Source organism: Telmatherina bonti (genome assembly GCF_933228915.1).
Source record: "Telmatherina bonti genome assembly, chromosome: 14".
In the NCBI taxonomy this organism is placed as follows: Eukaryota; Metazoa; Chordata; class Actinopteri; order Atheriniformes; family Telmatherinidae; genus Telmatherina; species Telmatherina bonti.
In genome coordinates this window covers 37,128,248-37,145,564 of record NC_136612.1, presented here as the reverse complement: position 1 = coordinate 37,145,564, position 17,317 = coordinate 37,128,248, and the positions used below count along the sequence as shown (strand labels likewise).

Here is a 17,317-nt window from a genome sequence, read left to right as displayed (position 1 = left end):
ACGTCCCGACATCCCGCCCCGCTGCAGGCGTCCCGACATCCCGCCCCGCTGCAGGCGTCCCGACATCCCGCCCCGCTGCAGGCGTCCCGACATCCCGCCCCGCTGCAGGCGTCCCGACATCCCGCCCCGCTGCAGGCGTCCCGACATCCCGCCCGCTGCAGACGTCCCGCCCGCCGCAGGCGTCCCGACATCCCGCCCGCTGCAGGCGTCCCGACATCCCGCCCGCTGCAGACGTCCCGACATCCCGCCCGCTGCAGGCGTCCCGACATCCCGCCCGCTGCAGACGTCCCGACATCCCGCCCGCTGCAGACGTCCCGCCCGCCGCAGGCGTCCCGACATCCCGCCCGCTGCAGGCGTCCCGACATCCCGCCCGCTGCAGACGTCCCGCCCGCCGCAGGCGTCCCGACATGCTGCAGACGTCCCGACATGCTGCAGGCGTCCCGCCCCGCTGCGGACGTCCCGACATCCCGCCCCGCTGCAGACGTCCCGACATCCCGCCCGCTGCAGGCGTCCCGACATTCTGCAGACGTCCCGACATGCTGCAGACGTCCCGACATGCTGCAGACGTCCCGACATGCTGCAGACGTCCCGACATGCTGCAGACGTCCCGACATCCCGCCCCGCTGCAGACGTCCCGACATCCCGCCCGCTGCAGGCGTCCCGACATGCTGCAGACATCCCGCCCCGCTGCAGACGTCCCGACATCCCGCCCGCTGCAGGCGTCCCGACATGCTGCAGACGTCCCGACATGCTGCAGACGTCCCGACATGCTGCAGACGTCCCGACATGCTGCAGACGTCCCGACATCCCGCCCCGCTGCAGACGTCCCGACATCCCGCCCGCTGCAGGCGTCCCGACATGCTGCAGACATCCCGCCCCGCTGCAGACGTCCCGACATCCCGCCCGCTGCAGGCGTCCCGACATGCTGCAGACGTCCCGACATGCTGCAGACGTCCCGACATGCTGCAGACGTCCCGACATGCTGCAGACGTCCCGACATGCTGCAGACATCCCGCCCCGCTGCAGACGTCCCGACATGCTGCAGACGTCCCGACATGCTGCAGACGTCCCGACATTCTGCAGACGTCCCGACATGCTGCAGACGTCCCGACATGCTGCAGACGTCCCGACATCCCGCCCGCTGCAGGCGTCCCGACATGCTGCAGACGTCCCGACATGCTGCAGACGTCCCGACATGCTGCAGACATCCCGCCCCGCTGCAGACGTCCCGACATCCCGCCCGCTGCAGGCGTCCCGACATGCTGCAGACGTCCCGACATGCTGCAGACATGCTGCAGGCGTCCCGACATGCTGCAGACATCCCGCCCGCTGCAGGCGTCCCGACATGCTGCAGGCGTCCCGACATGCTGCAGGCGTCCCGACATGCTGCAGACATCCCGCCCGCTGCAGGCGTCCCGACATGCTGCAGGCGTCCCGACATGCTGCAGACATCCCGCCCGCTGCAGGCGTCCCGACATGCTGCAGGCGTCCCGACATGCTGCAGGCGTCCCGACATGCTGCAGACGTCCCGACATGCTGCAGACGTCCCAACATGCTGCAGACGTCCCGACATGCTGCAGACGTCCCGACATGCTGCAGACGTCCCGACATGCTGCAGGCGTCCCGACATGCTGCAGACGTCCCGACATGCTGCAGGCGTCCCGACATGCTGCAGGCGTCCCGACATGCTGCAGGCGTCCCGACATGCTGCAGACATCCCGCCCGCTGCAGACGTCCCGACATGCTGCAGACATCCCGCCCGCTGCAGGCGTCCCGACATGCTGCAGACATCCCGCCCCGCTGCAGGCGTCCCGACATGCTGCAGACATCCCGCCCGCTGCAGGCGTCCCGACATGCTGCAGACGTCCCGACATGCTGCAGACGTCCCGACATGCTGCAGACGTCCCGACATGCTGCAGACGTCCCGACATGCTGCAGACGTCCCGACATGCTGCAGGCGTCCCGACATGCTGCAGACGTCCCGACATGCTGCAGACGTCCCGACATGCTGCAGACGTCCCGACATGCTGCAGACGTCCCGACATGCTGCAGACGTCCCGACGTCCTGCAGACGTCCCGACATGCTGCAGGCGTCCCGACATGCTGCAGACGTCCCGACATGCTGCAGACGTCCCGACGTCCTGCAGACGTCCCGACATGCTGCAGACGTCCCGACATGCTGCAGGCGTCCCGACATGCTGCAGGCGTCCCGACATGCTGCAGACGTCCCGACATGCTGCAGGCGTCCCGACATGCTGCAGACGTCCCGACATGCTGCAGACGTCCCGACATGCTGCAGACGTCCCGACATGCTGCAGACGTCCCGACGTCCTGCAGACGTCCCGACATGCTGCAGGCGTCCCGACATGCTGCAGACGTCCCGACATGCTGCAGACGTCCCGACGTCCTGCAGACGTCCCGACATGCTGCAGACGTCCCGACATGCTGCAGGCGTCCCGACATGCTGCAGGCGTCCCGACATGCTGCAGACGTCCCGACATGCTGCAGGCGTCCCGACATGCTGCAGGCGTCCCGACATGCTGCAGGCGTCCCGACATGCTGCAGGCGTCCCGACATGCTGCAGACGTCCCGACGTCCTGCAGACGTCCCGACATGCTGCAGACGTCCCGACATGCTGCAGACGTCCCGACATGCTGCAGGCGTCCCGACATGCTGCAGGCGTCCCGACATGCTGCAGGCGTCCCGACATGCTGCAGACGTCCCGACATGCTGCAGGCGTCCCGACATGCTGCAGGCGTCCCGACATGCTGCAGGCGTCCCGACATGCTGCAGACGTCCCGACATGCTGCAGGCGTCCCGACATGCTGCAGACGTCCCGACGTCCTGCAGACGTCCCGACGTCCTGCAGACGTCCCGACATGCTGCAGGCGTCCCGACATGCTGCAGACGTCCCGACATGCTGCAGGCGTCCCGACATGCTGCAGACGTCCCGACGTCCTGCAGACGTCCCGACGTCCTGCAGACGTCCCGACATGCTGCAGACGTCCCGACATGCTGCAGACGTCCCGACGTCCTGCAGACGTCCCGACATGCTGCAGGCGTCCCGACATGCTGCAGACGTCCCGACGTCCTGCAGACGTCCCGACGTCCTGCAGACGTCCCGACGTCCTGCAGACGTCCCGACATGCTGCAGGCGTCCCGACATGCTGCAGACGTCCCGACGTCCTGCAGACGTCCCGACATGCTGCAGACGTCCCGACATGCTGCAGACGTCCCGACGTCCTGCAGACGTCCCGACGTCCTGCAGACGTCCCGACATGCTGCAGGCGTCCCGACATGCTGCAGACGTCCCGACATGCTGCAGGCGTCCCGACATGCTGCAGACGTCCCGACATCCCGCCCGCTGCAGACGTCCCGACATGCTGCAGACGTCCCGACATGCTGCAGGCGTCCCGACATGCTGCAGACGTCCCGACATGCTGCAGACGTCCCGACATGCTGCAGGCGTCCCGACATGCTGCAGGCGTCCCGACATGCTGCAGACGTCCCGACATGCTGCAGACATCCCGACATGCTGCAGACGTCCCGACATGCTGCGGACATCCCGACATGCTGCAGACGTCCCGACATGCTGCGGACATCCCGACCCGCTGCGGACGTCCCGACGTCCTGCAGACGTCCCGACATGCTGCAGACGTCCCGACATGCTGCGGACATCCCGACATGCTGCAGACGTCCCGACATGCTGCGGACATCCCGACCCGCTGCGGACGTCCCGACATGCTGCAGACGTCCCGACATGCTGCAGACGTCCCGACATGCTGCAGACGTCCCGACGTCCTGCAGACGTCCCGACATGCTGCAGACGTCCCGACATGCTGCGGACATCCCGACATGCTGCAGACGTCCCGACATGCTGCGGACATCCCGACCCGCTGCGGACGTCCCGACATGCTGCAGACGTCCCGACATGCTGCAGACGTCCCGACATGCTGCGGACATCCCGACCCGCTGCGGACGTCCCGACATGCTGCAGACGTCCCGACGTCCTGCAGGCGTCCCGACATGCTGCAGGCGTCCCGACATGCTGCAGACGTCCCGACATGCTGCAGGCGTCCCGACATGCTGCAGGCGTCCCGACATGCTGCAGACGTCCCGACATGCTGCAGACGTCCCGACATGCTGCAGACATCCCGACATGCTGCAGACGTCCCGACATGCTGCAGACATCCCGACATGCTGCAGACGTCCCGACATGCTGCAGACGTCCCGACATGCTGCAGACGTCCCGACATGCTGCAGACGTCCCGACGTCCTGCAGACGTCCCGACGTCCTGCAGACGTCCCGACATGCTGCAGACGTCCCGACATGCTGCAGGCGTCCCGACATGCTGCAGGCGTCCCGACATGCTGCAGACGTCCCGACGTCCTGCAGACGTCCCGACGTCCTGCAGACGTCCCGACGTCCTGCAGACGTCCCGACATGCTGCAGGCGTCCCGACATGCTGCAGGCGTCCCGACGTCCTGCAGACGTCCCGACATGCTGCAGACGTCCCGACATGCTGCAGACGTCCCGACGTCCTGCAGACGTCCCGACGTCCTGCAGACGTCCCGACATGCTGCAGGCGTCCCGACATGCTGCAGACGTCCCGACATGCTGCAGGCGTCCCGACATGCTGCAGACGTCCCGACATCCCGCCCGCTGCAGACGTCCCGACATGCTGCAGACGTCCCGACATGCTGCAGGCGTCCCGACATGCTGCAGACGTCCCGACATGCTGCAGACGTCCCGACATGCTGCAGGCGTCCCGACATGCTGCAGACGTCCCGACATGCTGCAGGCGTCCCGACATGCTGCAGACGTCCCGACATGCTGCAGGCGTCCCGACATGCTGCAGACGTCCCGACATGCTGCAGACGTCCCGACATGCTGCAGACGTCCCGACATGCTGCAGACGTCCCGACATGCTGCAGGCGTCCCGACATGCTGCAGACGTCCCGACATGCTGCAGGCGTCCCGACATGCTGCAGACGTCCCGACATGCTGCAGACGTCCCGACATGCTGCAGACATCCCGACATGCTGCAGACGTCCCGACGTCCTGCAGACGTCCCGACATGCTGCAGACGTCCCGACATGCTGCGGACATCCCGACCCGCTGCGGACGTCCCGACATGCTGCAGACGTCCCGACATGCTGCAGACGTCCCGACATGCTGCGGACATCCCGACCCGCTGCGGACGTCCCGACATGCTGCAGACGTCCCGACGTCCTGCAGGCGTCCCGACATGCTGCAGACGTCCCGACATGCTGCAGGCGTCCCGACATGCTGCAGGCGTCCCGACATGCTGCAGACGTCCCGACATGCTGCAGACGTCCCGACATGCTGCAGACATCCCGACATGCTGCAGACGTCCCGACATGCTGCAGACATCCCGACGTGCTGCAGACGTCCCGACATGCTGCAGACGTCCCGACATGCTGCAGACGTCCCGACATGCTGCAGACGTCCCGACGTGCTGCAGACGTCCCGACATGCTGCAGGCGTCCCGACATGCTGCAGACGTCCCGACATGCTGCAGACGTCCCGACGTGCTGCAGGCGTCCCGACATGCTGCAGGCGTCCCGACATGCTGCAGACGTTCCGACATGCTGCGGACGTCCCGACATGCTGCGGACGTCCCGACATGCTGCAGACGTCCCGACATGCTGCAGACGTCCCGACATGCTGCAGGCGTCCCGACGTGCTGCAGGCGTCCCGACGTGCTGCAGACGTCCCGACATGCTGCAGGCGTCCCGACATGCTGCAGACGTCCCGACATGCTGCAGACGTCCCGACATGCTGCAGACGTCCCGACATGCTGCAGACGTCCCGACGTCCCGCCCGCTGCAGACATCCCGACATCCCGCCCCGCTGCGGACGTCCCGACGTCCCGCCCGCTGCGGACGTCCCGACGTCCCGCCCCGCTGCGGACGTCCCGACATCCCGCCCGCTGCGGACGTCCCGACATCCCGCCCCGCTGCGGACGTCCCGACATCCCGCCCCGCTGCGGACGTCCCGACATCCCGCCCGCTGCGGACGTCCCGACATCCCGCCCCGCTGCGGACGTCCCGACATCCCGCCCCGCTGCGGACGTCCCGACATCCCGCCCCGCTGCGGACGTCCCGACATCCCGCCCGCTGCGGACGTCCCGACGTCCCGCCCCGCTGCGGACGTCCCGACGTCCCGCCCGCCGCGGACGTCCCGACGTCCCGCCCCGCCGCGGACGTCCCGACGTCCCGCCCCGCCGCGGACGTCCCGACGTCCCGCCCCGCCGCGGACGTCCCGACGTCCCGCCCCGCCGCGGACGTCCCGACGTCCCGCCCCGCCGCGGACGTCCCGACGTCCCGCCCCGCCGCGGACGTCCCGACGTCCCGCCCCGCCGCGGACGTCCCGACGTCCCGCCCGCTGCAGACGTGTCCACAGCCTGGACAGAGAGACGGGTTCTCTTCCTGTCGGTTGTGGTTCAGTTGTGCGAAGGTCGAGATGATGAAGGTGCATCATCTTCCTCCTCCTCCTCCGATCAATTCTTTCTGCCTTTGACGTGTTGGTCTCACTGAAGACACGTGAAGACGTTTCTGACATCTTTTCCTGTAACGTTGGAGACATTCGGAGCGTGTTGCTGCCAACCAGACTACCGGAGACGTCTCGCTGGACGAGGACGTGGTGGGGGCCGATGATGGGGGCGGAGCTTCTGCAGCTGAACCTTGTCCTCTGCGTAGACATCCAAGTGCCTGCACGCGTCCGCCGCGTTCCTGTTTTTAATGTCCCGAAGAGGACGTAAAGGCACTCGGCCCGTCACTCCGTGCCTTCGCCTGAAGCTGTCCGCCTCGGCGCGTCACCTGAAGCGACCTGCACGCTGGAGCTCGGTGAGGAAGAGGAACATCTTCCTCGCTGATGTGATCAGTTTCTTTTTGTTGCTCAATAAAACTTTTCTATAAATCACAACGTGGTTTTGTTTCATTCACTTCAATAATCTGACTGAAATCATCAAACATCCCAAAATATCGACAAAAATCAGATGATTCGTAACTTTCTAAACAGATTTATCGGACACCTGTCAATCAAGAAGACACGCCCCTAATTAAGCAGCGTTGCAGGTGAAATTACTCCTCTGAGAAGCAATGATATGGACCATCGAAGTTCGCTGTGTTCTGTCGAGATGTCTGCTCGAAACGTGGACAGAATCCACGGACCAATCAGCTGCCAGACGGATAAAAGTACCGCGTCACATGAAAAGTAGTTCAATTTATTTTATCCACATATTTGTGAATTAATAGTTATGATTCCTCAACAGGGTAAATCAGCATCCAGGTCCATTAATTGAAATCATGAAAAACGAGTTGAATTTTGTGTTTAAAAAAACAAACCTGAGGTGAAAGTTTCATGACGTACAGCCGCCAAACCTCAACACGAATGTCCAGCTGTTTGGCGCGGCCATGAGGGCAGCGTGGACTTACGGACGTGTCCTAACGGCACGTGATGATGATGAAGGTGATGCTAGCGCGTCTCCGGGAGTAGGAGGAGATGATTGAATGCCAGCTCGGCAGCTGCCGCTTGCTTTCTCATCTCGGTCTGTTGGCATTTTGGGAAGATTGTGCCGGTTTGAGCACCAACAAGAACATTTAGTTTTAAATGTCACCGCCTGATGTGAACGCAGGAGCTGAACTGGTTTGGACGGTCAGGTTAGCTAGCAACATGCTTGACGATGAACAATGGTCACTCCTAACAGCAGCTAGCTTTCAGCCTCCCAACATGGCGGCGTGGCGTCACTAAGAACGGTACCTTATCTAATCGGTTCGGAGTTATTTACAAATAAAACCAAAATATTTAGAATTTTGTTTTAGTTCATAATATCTGAGCCTCCTTTTCATCCACAGCCTCCGTGATTCGATATGAGATTTCACCAAACCATAAATGTGCTAAAAATAAATGATTGGATCAAATCAAAGATACTTTAGCCATCTTGAATTTCCCCTCCGGGATAAAATAATTAGTGTTAAACCAGTCAATGTGTAATCAGTAATAAACTTTATTGTCCCTGCTACGTCGACAGTACATGAACAGCAACAAACACCACGGTGAGACACGTGCGGCGCCAATAATCAGAATGAAATAAAACGTATATAAATTCAACCAGTCGTGTAAAAGTTTCATTAATCTGCAAGAATAAAACCAACTAAATAAATAAATATGAAGCTTTTCTGAACCTGCCTCAGGATGTTGATGCTAATTAGCCAGTTAGCTGTTATCCTGCATGCTTACAAACGTCCATTAATATGCACCGTCCCTCAAAAATAAAGAAAGATAAAAATGTTCGAATCTAGTTTGATTTTTATCAGGATCAAATCTGAACAGTGTTACAACAAGGTGCAGTTATATGTAAAAAACCAAGATCCATCTCCTGTTCTCACTGCTTATCTGCCCAACTGGTTCTTTCCCAGTAAAGATGGATTAACAAACTGGAAATACCAGAAGAATAAAAGCAAAAAAAAAAAAAAACATGCAACGTTCCAACAAAGTGAAGGTGTGAAAGAAAAACAGAATAGAAACATCCAGCAGGTTACAGACATTATGAGGAAATACATCGTCGTCCGACTTCAGCTCTACGTCTTCACGTAATTATAAAGATTAAACTGGGGCACAAACTGGTGCTGAGTTATCAGGGTCAAAACTAGGAAAACAATCAACTCTTAAATCTCCTCTCTGCAGAGATCTGCTGCAGGCATGTTTCCCTTCAGAAACACACCTGAGTCACTGGACTTGTGCAGAACTTCAGCTGAATCAGGTGTTGCAGATATCTTCAATACCTGCAGGACACCGAGTTGCTGATAACTGGAGCTGTGTTCATGAACGAGCCGGTTCAAAGAACCGAGTCTTTGTAGTGTCATCGGATGCAGTGACACGCCTGACACAAATCAGTGCCTCTTTAACAGGCAGGTGCAGAGAAAGACAAGTTGTTGGAGAAACTTTTCATTTGAATCAACTGTGTTGTAGCAGGGAAGCACTAAAACCTGCAGCATGATAGCTCACGGGGACCGGAATTGGAGATGAATAGAGTAGATAATTTGATAGGTTAGAGTTAGTTACTGCCTTATTGATCATGGAAGAATTATGGGAACTCTGTGCTTACAACAGTAAAAACAGTAATAAAATATAAAGTAAAATTAAGCTGCCATAAAAACTAAAGGGGAATTTAAATTCATTTCATTTGTCTATTTAAGAATTAATGTACATTTTCTTGCAAATATACAAGATCATTGCCAAATTTCCAGAGTCTTTAGGCATGTGGATGGATTTAAAATATAACAATTAAACTCATAATAAGGTCATATTGGAACAGAAGATAAGACATGGACAAGAGCACACATTAACAGGAAAGGTTCAGATGTTTACTCATGTAAAAAATATAAAATGTGAAGAGTGTAGTTGCAGAGAGAGACTGTGGAGCTGGATGTAAATGCAAGCGTATTATCAGGTAAAAGCAAAGAAATGAGCAGAAACTGAAAAAGAGGTAGCATGAGACATAATTTAAGTGATTTTAGAGGGTAGAAATATGGAATTAGAGCTAATGATCAGCATTTTTAGCACAGAAATGCACTGAAGACTCAACTGAAGGTTTAAAACGTTGGCTTTTATCCTCATGTGGATCCGTGTCCACACCAATTTAAATATTTTGAAATCTCAACACAGCGTTCTTTTTTGGTTGAGGGAAAAGGGTTAAACCATCAATAATGACTGTTTTAGGTTAAATTTTAAGCTGTAATTGACTGAAAGTGAAGAACCCTCGTGAAGCCAGAAGAGTCGGCTCTTCTCGGTGAGTCGCGCCAAAAGAAGCGACTCTCTGAAACGAGCCGGACTTCCCATCCTGTTGACGCCAGTCAGCTGTTCAGGTCAGAGTGTGTGTGTGACCGCAGCCTGAACACACACCGTCCCGCTCCTCTGAAACACTTCGGAACTCTCTGAACCAGCATCATGGATCTGGACCCGACCTTCATCATCCCCGCCGTCCTCTTCACCGTCGTTGCCGTTTATTTCGCCTCCTCTCTGCTCAGCAAGAAGCCCGACGGCTCCTCTGCCTCTGCGGGGAAGAAGAAGCCCCAAGTCGGCTACGGAGACGACGTCCCGCCGTCCAGAGCGCTGGCCCCGCAGGTCTCCCCGCGACCCGGTCCCGCAGCTCCGGCCGTGAAGAAGCAGGACGTCCCGGACTCTAAAGTTCAGGTCAGACATGGAAACCCAACCAGAAAGTCCGGACCGGCTCACATGTTTTCTATTGATCAGATATTAAGGTAAAAATAAAACGGATCCTAAAAGCAGGCGAATATTTAACTAAAACAAGACATTTAGGGAATAAAAAGTTAGAGAAATAAAACCATTTTCTGTATTTATTGATTAGTAGATTGATGTAAATTTAGATTAGTTGGTTTTATGTAATATTTAAAAACAAAAGCAGGTTTAAAATCTGCTTCAGAGTTCCAGTTGAATCTAAATGTGCTGCTTTACACTGTTTCACAATCTTTTCTCGGTGTATTTCTAATTCATCCTGACAACCACAATTACTGAACATTGATCAGCGATCAGAGTCTCTGGGGAACAAAGTGTCCAGGCTGATCAGTAAACTGCTGGATCTCTGTGTTCCAGCTGAAAGATTAGTTTGCAGAACTGAACCAGAGACCACTCTGGGTCCAGGTTTACATGGTAACCTGAGGAGGAGGCTGAGGTCTACCTGTCAGGAAAGACCCTGGTTCAGATGAAGTATTGATCGTTAAGCCGTGACCTACAGGTCATGTCTTCATGCAGCTGCTAGTGATTTATGCGGCAGAAAATATGATCTCTGGCGGTGTGAGAGGACAGAAGTGTGTTAGGCCCCGAAGAAAAAAAACCAAATATTCTGACTTTAATCTCAGAATTTTTAAAGATTTGGGGGAAAAAAGTAAAAATTCTTACTTTTTACCCACAAATGAAAAATAAAATCCTCTAAAAAAAATGTTTAATGGAAGAAAAGGTCAGATTTTTTTTATCTTCAGTGACTTTATATTGAGAGGAACTGCGAATTATATTGAATGTATTCAACACGTGGGGTTTATTCATGTTGACCAAGCATTTTTAACCTACGGAAGCCGAGAGTGGTCAAAATTGATGTGTTTACACTTAATAACACCATCAGCTGAAGATAAAAGTGATTTTTTTTCTGAAGATAATATTTTTTTTTCCCACTGAAAGCAATGATAAAACAAAATCTGCAGTAAAGTTGGGAAAGTCGTGACGTGGAGCCGACGTTTGTTAAAATCCAGCTTTGCACCCGCGATGGTTACCCAGTCAGCCGCCTCCTTCTTTAGATGCTGGGTTTCTCTCAGGTGGAACAACACTTCATGTCGGTGAGGAAGACTCTTATACGTGTGTCTAAGGGTCAGTATCTCAGAAAACACCCCAGTGGGTCATATTTCAGAGCATGAATCCGTGAGCCAGGTTGGACTCACGGGGAGCTAACGCGAGCTTGGCTCCCCTGAAAACACACACCTGAGACACCCAGGTGGAGCTCTGACGTTAGCCCACTGTCAGCTTACTTTGAACAGTACTTTTCATAAGGTTTGTTCCCCCATGTATCCAGATAAAGTCCCTTCAGGGTGTCCAGGCTCCTCCACAGGGCCTCCTCCTGGTGGAACACGTCCAGAAGAGGCTTCCTAACCAGATGCCTCTTCTGACTCCTCTGGAGACGGAGACACCGCTCGTATCCGTGACCTGTTCCTTCGCTCACCTGTAAATGAAGGCGCTTCCTGAAAGCTCCCGTGTGACGAAGCAAACCTGCAGATTTTGGGGTTTGAACTGTAACTGGTTTCCATACAGATCCCTGAGAAGGCAAACGGGTTTAAAGGAAGCTAAATATGTAAATAATTCAACAATGAAACAAGACTTTAGAGGTTCAGGATACGTTTCCTTCTTTAACTTGATGTGAATCCTTCATTTTTTTTAACTTCGTTTAGAGTAGATCCAAAGCAGCAACAATAAACCTTATTTTCCTCACAGTCTCGTCCCTCCCAGACACTCTTCATCCTGTCTCTTCTCTGACATCTCTCCAGCCAGTAAAAGTCAGTCCCATGGGGACTCATAATGCCCTCTTCTTGTTTAGCTTAATCAGCTACAGAGATGTTTAGAAGAGCCGGTGGGTTGATATCCGCTTGCTAGCAGCCGTACCGTGATGCAGCTTCATTAAGATGAACCGGTAAAGTGTGGTTCAGACGCTGCAGGTCAACAGGAATGTAGATGGTACATGTCAGGATGGCACCTAAAGGAGTCAGAAACTACTTTAATATAAAAAGTTAAATGTTTTAATCATGTTTTATTTGAATGTAGACGATAATAAAATGTCAGACACAGAGTGGACCAACCTGCAGGTTGTCTGAACGACTGAACCAACATGTCCTGCGGCTACCGCTGACCCGATTCCCAGACGTATCCGCAGCGCCTTTCCCCTCTGGGTCTGCTGATTAAAGACCCGTCCCGTAACTTTCTGACCTTAAAGCTCGGCGTCCCGGGCGTGTTCGATGCCACAGTGACGTCTACCATGTGCATTTCTAGAGGCTGAGAAACGTTGGCTTCCTGCTATCATAAGGAACCGGCTGTTCTGAACACGCAGCGTCGCTGATCCAGCAAAGAAACAAGGAGATTAAAAGACAGACAAAAGAGTCGTTATAAGGCGGTCTTCTGCTGGCTGGAGAGAGCCAACAGGTCAGGTAGGATGGAGAGCTGGGTTAGCCATCGCTAAATGTCACGGCAACGTTGCTAAGTTGGCAGCGCTGGTGGAACCATTGGACCCAGCAGGAAGCTCCAGGACCCCCTGCAGCTGGTTGAATACAGGCATGCAGCGCAGGCGGGGGCCGAGCACGGCTGCACGCCGCTTTCTGAGACGAGGCCTTTAGAACGGCAGAATGTGCCCACAGCAACATGCATCACACCAAACGTCTATATTTGGTTCCAAACCTATATCCTATATTTACAGGCATGTTGGAGGTGTCGCGTGTCTGAAATGGACACGCGGGCTGCAGGGAGAGGTGGAGGTGGGCGTGGTGGCTTCATACCAGTACATGTGATGTTTGACAGCTGAGAAGTGTGTGTGTTATTTCATCCAGCAGGACGAACCAGAGCGTTCTGATCTGAAAGACTCTGGTGGACGACCGGATCTAGAAAAGCCCGAAACAACGGCACATTAAAATGACGTGAAACCTTTTACCTCCATGTTTACAAGATGTTGTCTTCAGTCCGTTGGATGGAAGAACATCTGGAGTTCGGTGTTGGACTTCCACAGCTTCATTTCGCCCTGAGGTCGGAGGTGGGAGCAGCTTTCCAGCGGATCCACCGGGTCGGAAAAGCGAAGCCGCACTGGAAAGGTCATCGGGTCGGACAGAACTGTGTGACCCGCCTCACACACATCCACGTGCAGAAACGTGGAGCGATGAAAGACTTAAAAAGATCAAATGAGTTAATCATGAACTAAAACCAGATCAAACTTTGCTCTGATGTGGTTTTAGCTTCGCTAATCAGCTGCGAGTTTTTCTGTTTAGATGTTTGAGCTGCAGCTTCTGATCAATCAATATCAATGTCGGATCAATATTTCATCAGATTTTCATGTTTTGTGGTAAAAACTCATCTGATGAGTAAAGTTTAAATCATTTGAACATGTTTTCCCGCACCGCAGTACGACCCGTTTCCACCATCAGGTTGGAGACTAAAGCTGGGAAGATCCGCCAGCAATCTGGGGCCTTCACTGGTGTCCAACTTACCGATCCGATGGATAAACCAGTTAAACCAGAGCTGGGAAGGGTCTTCCGCCACACGCTGCAGGAAGAAACGAGTGAGGTGCCACCATAAGTTCAGGGGAAACCCTTTCCTATTGGTGGAAAAATTAGCCACATCAACCAATGAAAAACTTTAATTAAAAGTGACACAACTGGTTGCTGAGGAGGAGGAGCAGACTGAAGCGCTGCCTCCTGGTGGACGGGAGGACTAACACACCCTAGACATGTCCAACCTGTGATGCCTCGCTGTCTTTTAGTGGACAGGGAATTAAACAAATGTACGTTTTGTAGCATATTTAGATGAAAAGTGACTGTTTTGTAAACACTTGCTTGAATTCATTTTGAAGTCATGAGGCGACTCGCCGGTTAAACGCTGCAGCGTCTCACTAAAAGACCTGCGTTGTGTGGTGAGAGACGAGGCGGAGACCACTGTTGTCTTGCAACTGCACTGCAAAAACTGAAATCTAAGTAAAATTAAAAATCTTAAATTGAGTACACATATGCTTATTTGTTTTAAAAGTAAGATAATTCTTAGTTTTTATGCCAAAGAAGTCCTCTTGTTTTAAGAGTATTTTTTACTTGTTTTGGGAAGTCTTGACAAGCCTTATTTTCTTGTTCTGTTGGCAGGGTTAGGGTAAGGATAAGATAAATATTTATCTCATTTTAAGCAACATTTAACTAATCTTTGTATATTTTTTCTTGTTATTTAAGGCTGAGTTTTTACAGTGTGGTAGGTTTATTCTGGGAACCACACTGTTAGAAATAACATTCCGTCAGTGGCTTTATCATGACCACCTTCATCAGGGAAAAGACAGAAAAACCATGAGAGAGACCAGACACATGAGTTTCAGTAAAAGTTCTGTCCTGCATCCAAACTAACAAACATGGCAGCATAACCAGAACAAGCAGGTCGAAGCTGGAACCGCCGTTTCACGTCGTAGCGGGTGGAGATCCTCCCAGAATGCCCTCAGCGAGGCTGCGAGCAAACTGAGGAGCAAACAGGAAGTGATGTCGCAAAAGGGAAACTGGAATCACATTTTAAAAAAATAAAAGCTCAACAAAAAAAAAACAAAAAAACAAAAAAAAAAACAGAAAAATAATAGAGAACAAAGCGGATTTTCAATCAATCAAAACTTTATTTATAGATTACTTTCATAAACCACAGGGTGTCCAAAGTAATAAAATAAGTCAGCATTAACAGCTTGAATAAAAACAGTTAAATAGACAATATATGACAAAAAAAACTTCATATTTTTGGTGAAATATGAAGTATTTTAACATACTGGTTAAACTGGGACCATACCATTATGGAAAGGAGAGTGAAAGAGTCAGATCTTCATCATGAAGTTTCCATTAACCGTTGATGTATCCTCCATTAGCGTAGCAGTGGGGTCAGGCTCCAGTCCTCCAGGGCCGTATCCAGCAGCTTTATCTCGTTTCCCCGCTCCAACCCCCGCTCCGTGTTGGAGCAGGGAGACAACAGAAACCTGGAGGACGGGAGCCTGACCGCCGTGGCGTAGCTGCTGTTCCCACACTGACTTTGTTCCTGCCTGGAAAAGACAACATGGAGAGAATCTTGTTGTTTTTCAGCTTTTTCATGAAGAAACGTTTCTAAAAACACGTAACCATGTCGATCAGTTGCATTAATAAGATGGATTCATGTGATTGGTGGAAACTCCAGATGTCTGAACCCTGATTGGCTGGTTGAATGCCGGCGCCGGCCAGCGATTTGTCACGTCGCCCGCTGGTTCCCACTCTGCCTCCTCTGCTGCCTTAATGTCGCTGAGTTTTCCATTTGTGGTGGGATTGGCCCTTCAGGGCCACCGTAGTGGAGCGGCAGCAGGAACTGCAGCCGTCCTCCATGGTGGTTGGGTTGTCAGGGCGCCATGGCGTCCCTCTGCCTGCTCATGAACATACATGTGAGCTGGACGACCACACGCATGTCCCAGAAGTCCTGCGACGGCAGCTCTCTGCTGGACGCCAACGCCGCATCACGCCGCCGTCCAGTCGCTTCATAAAGGACCTTTGTTCAGCTGGAACACAGTCCTGTTGTCCGGACTCCGTCGGGGGGGCGGGGCACAGCTGGAGCTCCAACATGGCTTCTCTGTGTGACGTCAGGCTGCAGCGTTACCATGACGACCTGTTTGTAGACGAGCCGAGCGAGCTGGGTAACGGCTGCAGACCTCCTGCAGAGTCCTGGTCCCGCCAGGCGGTCTGCGGGACTCCTGGTCCCCGCCAGGCGGTCTGCGGGACTCCTGGTCCCCGCCAGGCGGTCTGCGGGACTCCTGGTCCCCGCCAGGCGGGCGGTCTGCGGGACTCCTGGTCCCCGCCAGGCGGTCTGCGGGACTCCTGGTCCCCGCCAGGCGGTCCGCGGGACTCCTGGTCCCGCCAGGCGGTCCGCGGGACTCCTGGTCCCCGCCAGGCGGTCCGCGGGACTCCTGGTCCCGCCAGGCGGTCCGCGGGACTCCTGGTCCCCGCCAGGCGGTCCGCGGGACTCCTGGTCCCCGCCAGGCGGTCCGCGGGACTCCTGGTCCCGCCAGGCGGTCTCCAGACCTCCTGGTCCCCGCCAGGCGGTCTCCAGACCTCCTGGTCCCCGCCAGGCGGTCTGCGGGACTCCTGGTCCCGCCAGGCGGTCTGCGGGACTCCTGGTCCCCGCCAGGCGGTCTGCGGGACTCCTGGTCCCGCCAGGCGGTCTGCGGGACTCCTGGTCCCCGCCAGGCGGTCCGCGGGACTCCTGGTGCCCGCCAGGCGGTCCGCGGGACTCCTGGTGCCCGCCAGGCGGTCCGCGGGACTCCTGGTGCCCGCCAGGCGGTCCGCGGGACTCCTGGTGCCCGCCAGGCGGTCCGCGGGACTCCTGGTCCCGCCAGGCGGTCTCCAGACCTCCTGGTCCCGCCAGGCGGTCTGCGGGACTCCTGGTCCCCGCCAGGCGGTCCGCGGGACTCCTGGTGCCCGCCAGGCGGTCCGCGGGACTCCTGGTCCCCGCCAGGCGGTCCGCGGGACTCCTGGTCCCCGCCAGGCGGTCTGCGGGACTCCTGGTCCCGCCAGGCGGTCTGCGGGACTCCTGGTCCACGCCAGGCGGTCTGCGGGACTCCTGGTCCACGCCAGGCGGTCCGCGGGACTCCTGGTCCACGCCAGGCGGTCCGCGGGACTCCTGGTCCACGCCAGGCGGTCTGCGGGACTCCTGGTCCCCGCCAGGCGGTCTCCAGACCTCCTGGTGCCCGCCAGGCGGTCTCCAGACCTCCTGGTGCCCGCCAGGCGGTCTGCGGGACTCCTGGTGCCCGCCAGGCGGTCTGCGGGACTCCTGGTCCCCGCCAGGCGGTCTGCGGGACTCCTGGTCCACGCCAGGCGGTCTGCGGGACTCCTGGTCCCCGCCAGGCGGTCTGCGGGACTCCTGGTCCACGCCAGGCGGTCCGCGGGACTCCTGGTGCCCGCCAGGCAGTCTGCGGGACTCCTGGTCCCCGCCAGGCGGTCCGCGGGACTCCTGGTCCCCGCCAGGCGGTCCGCGGGACTCCTGGTCCAC

The 17,317-nt window shown here is 55.9% G+C and overlaps 1 protein-coding gene across 1 annotated transcript in view; it reads left to right on the top strand.

Annotated features, from left to right (window-relative positions):
- Positions 1 to 9,890: 9,890 nt before the first annotated feature.
- The window catches only part of LOC306766023 (uncharacterized protein), a 32,146-nt gene continuing 24,719 nt past the window's right edge, over positions 9,891 to 17,317 (top strand). The window contains exon 1 of the mRNA XM_079253598.1: positions 9,891 to 10,222. Coding sequence (XP_079109724.1) covers positions 9,977 to 10,222 — 246 coding nt within the window. The 5' untranslated portion in view covers positions 9,891 to 9,976. The remainder of the gene's footprint in view (positions 10,223 to 17,317) is intronic.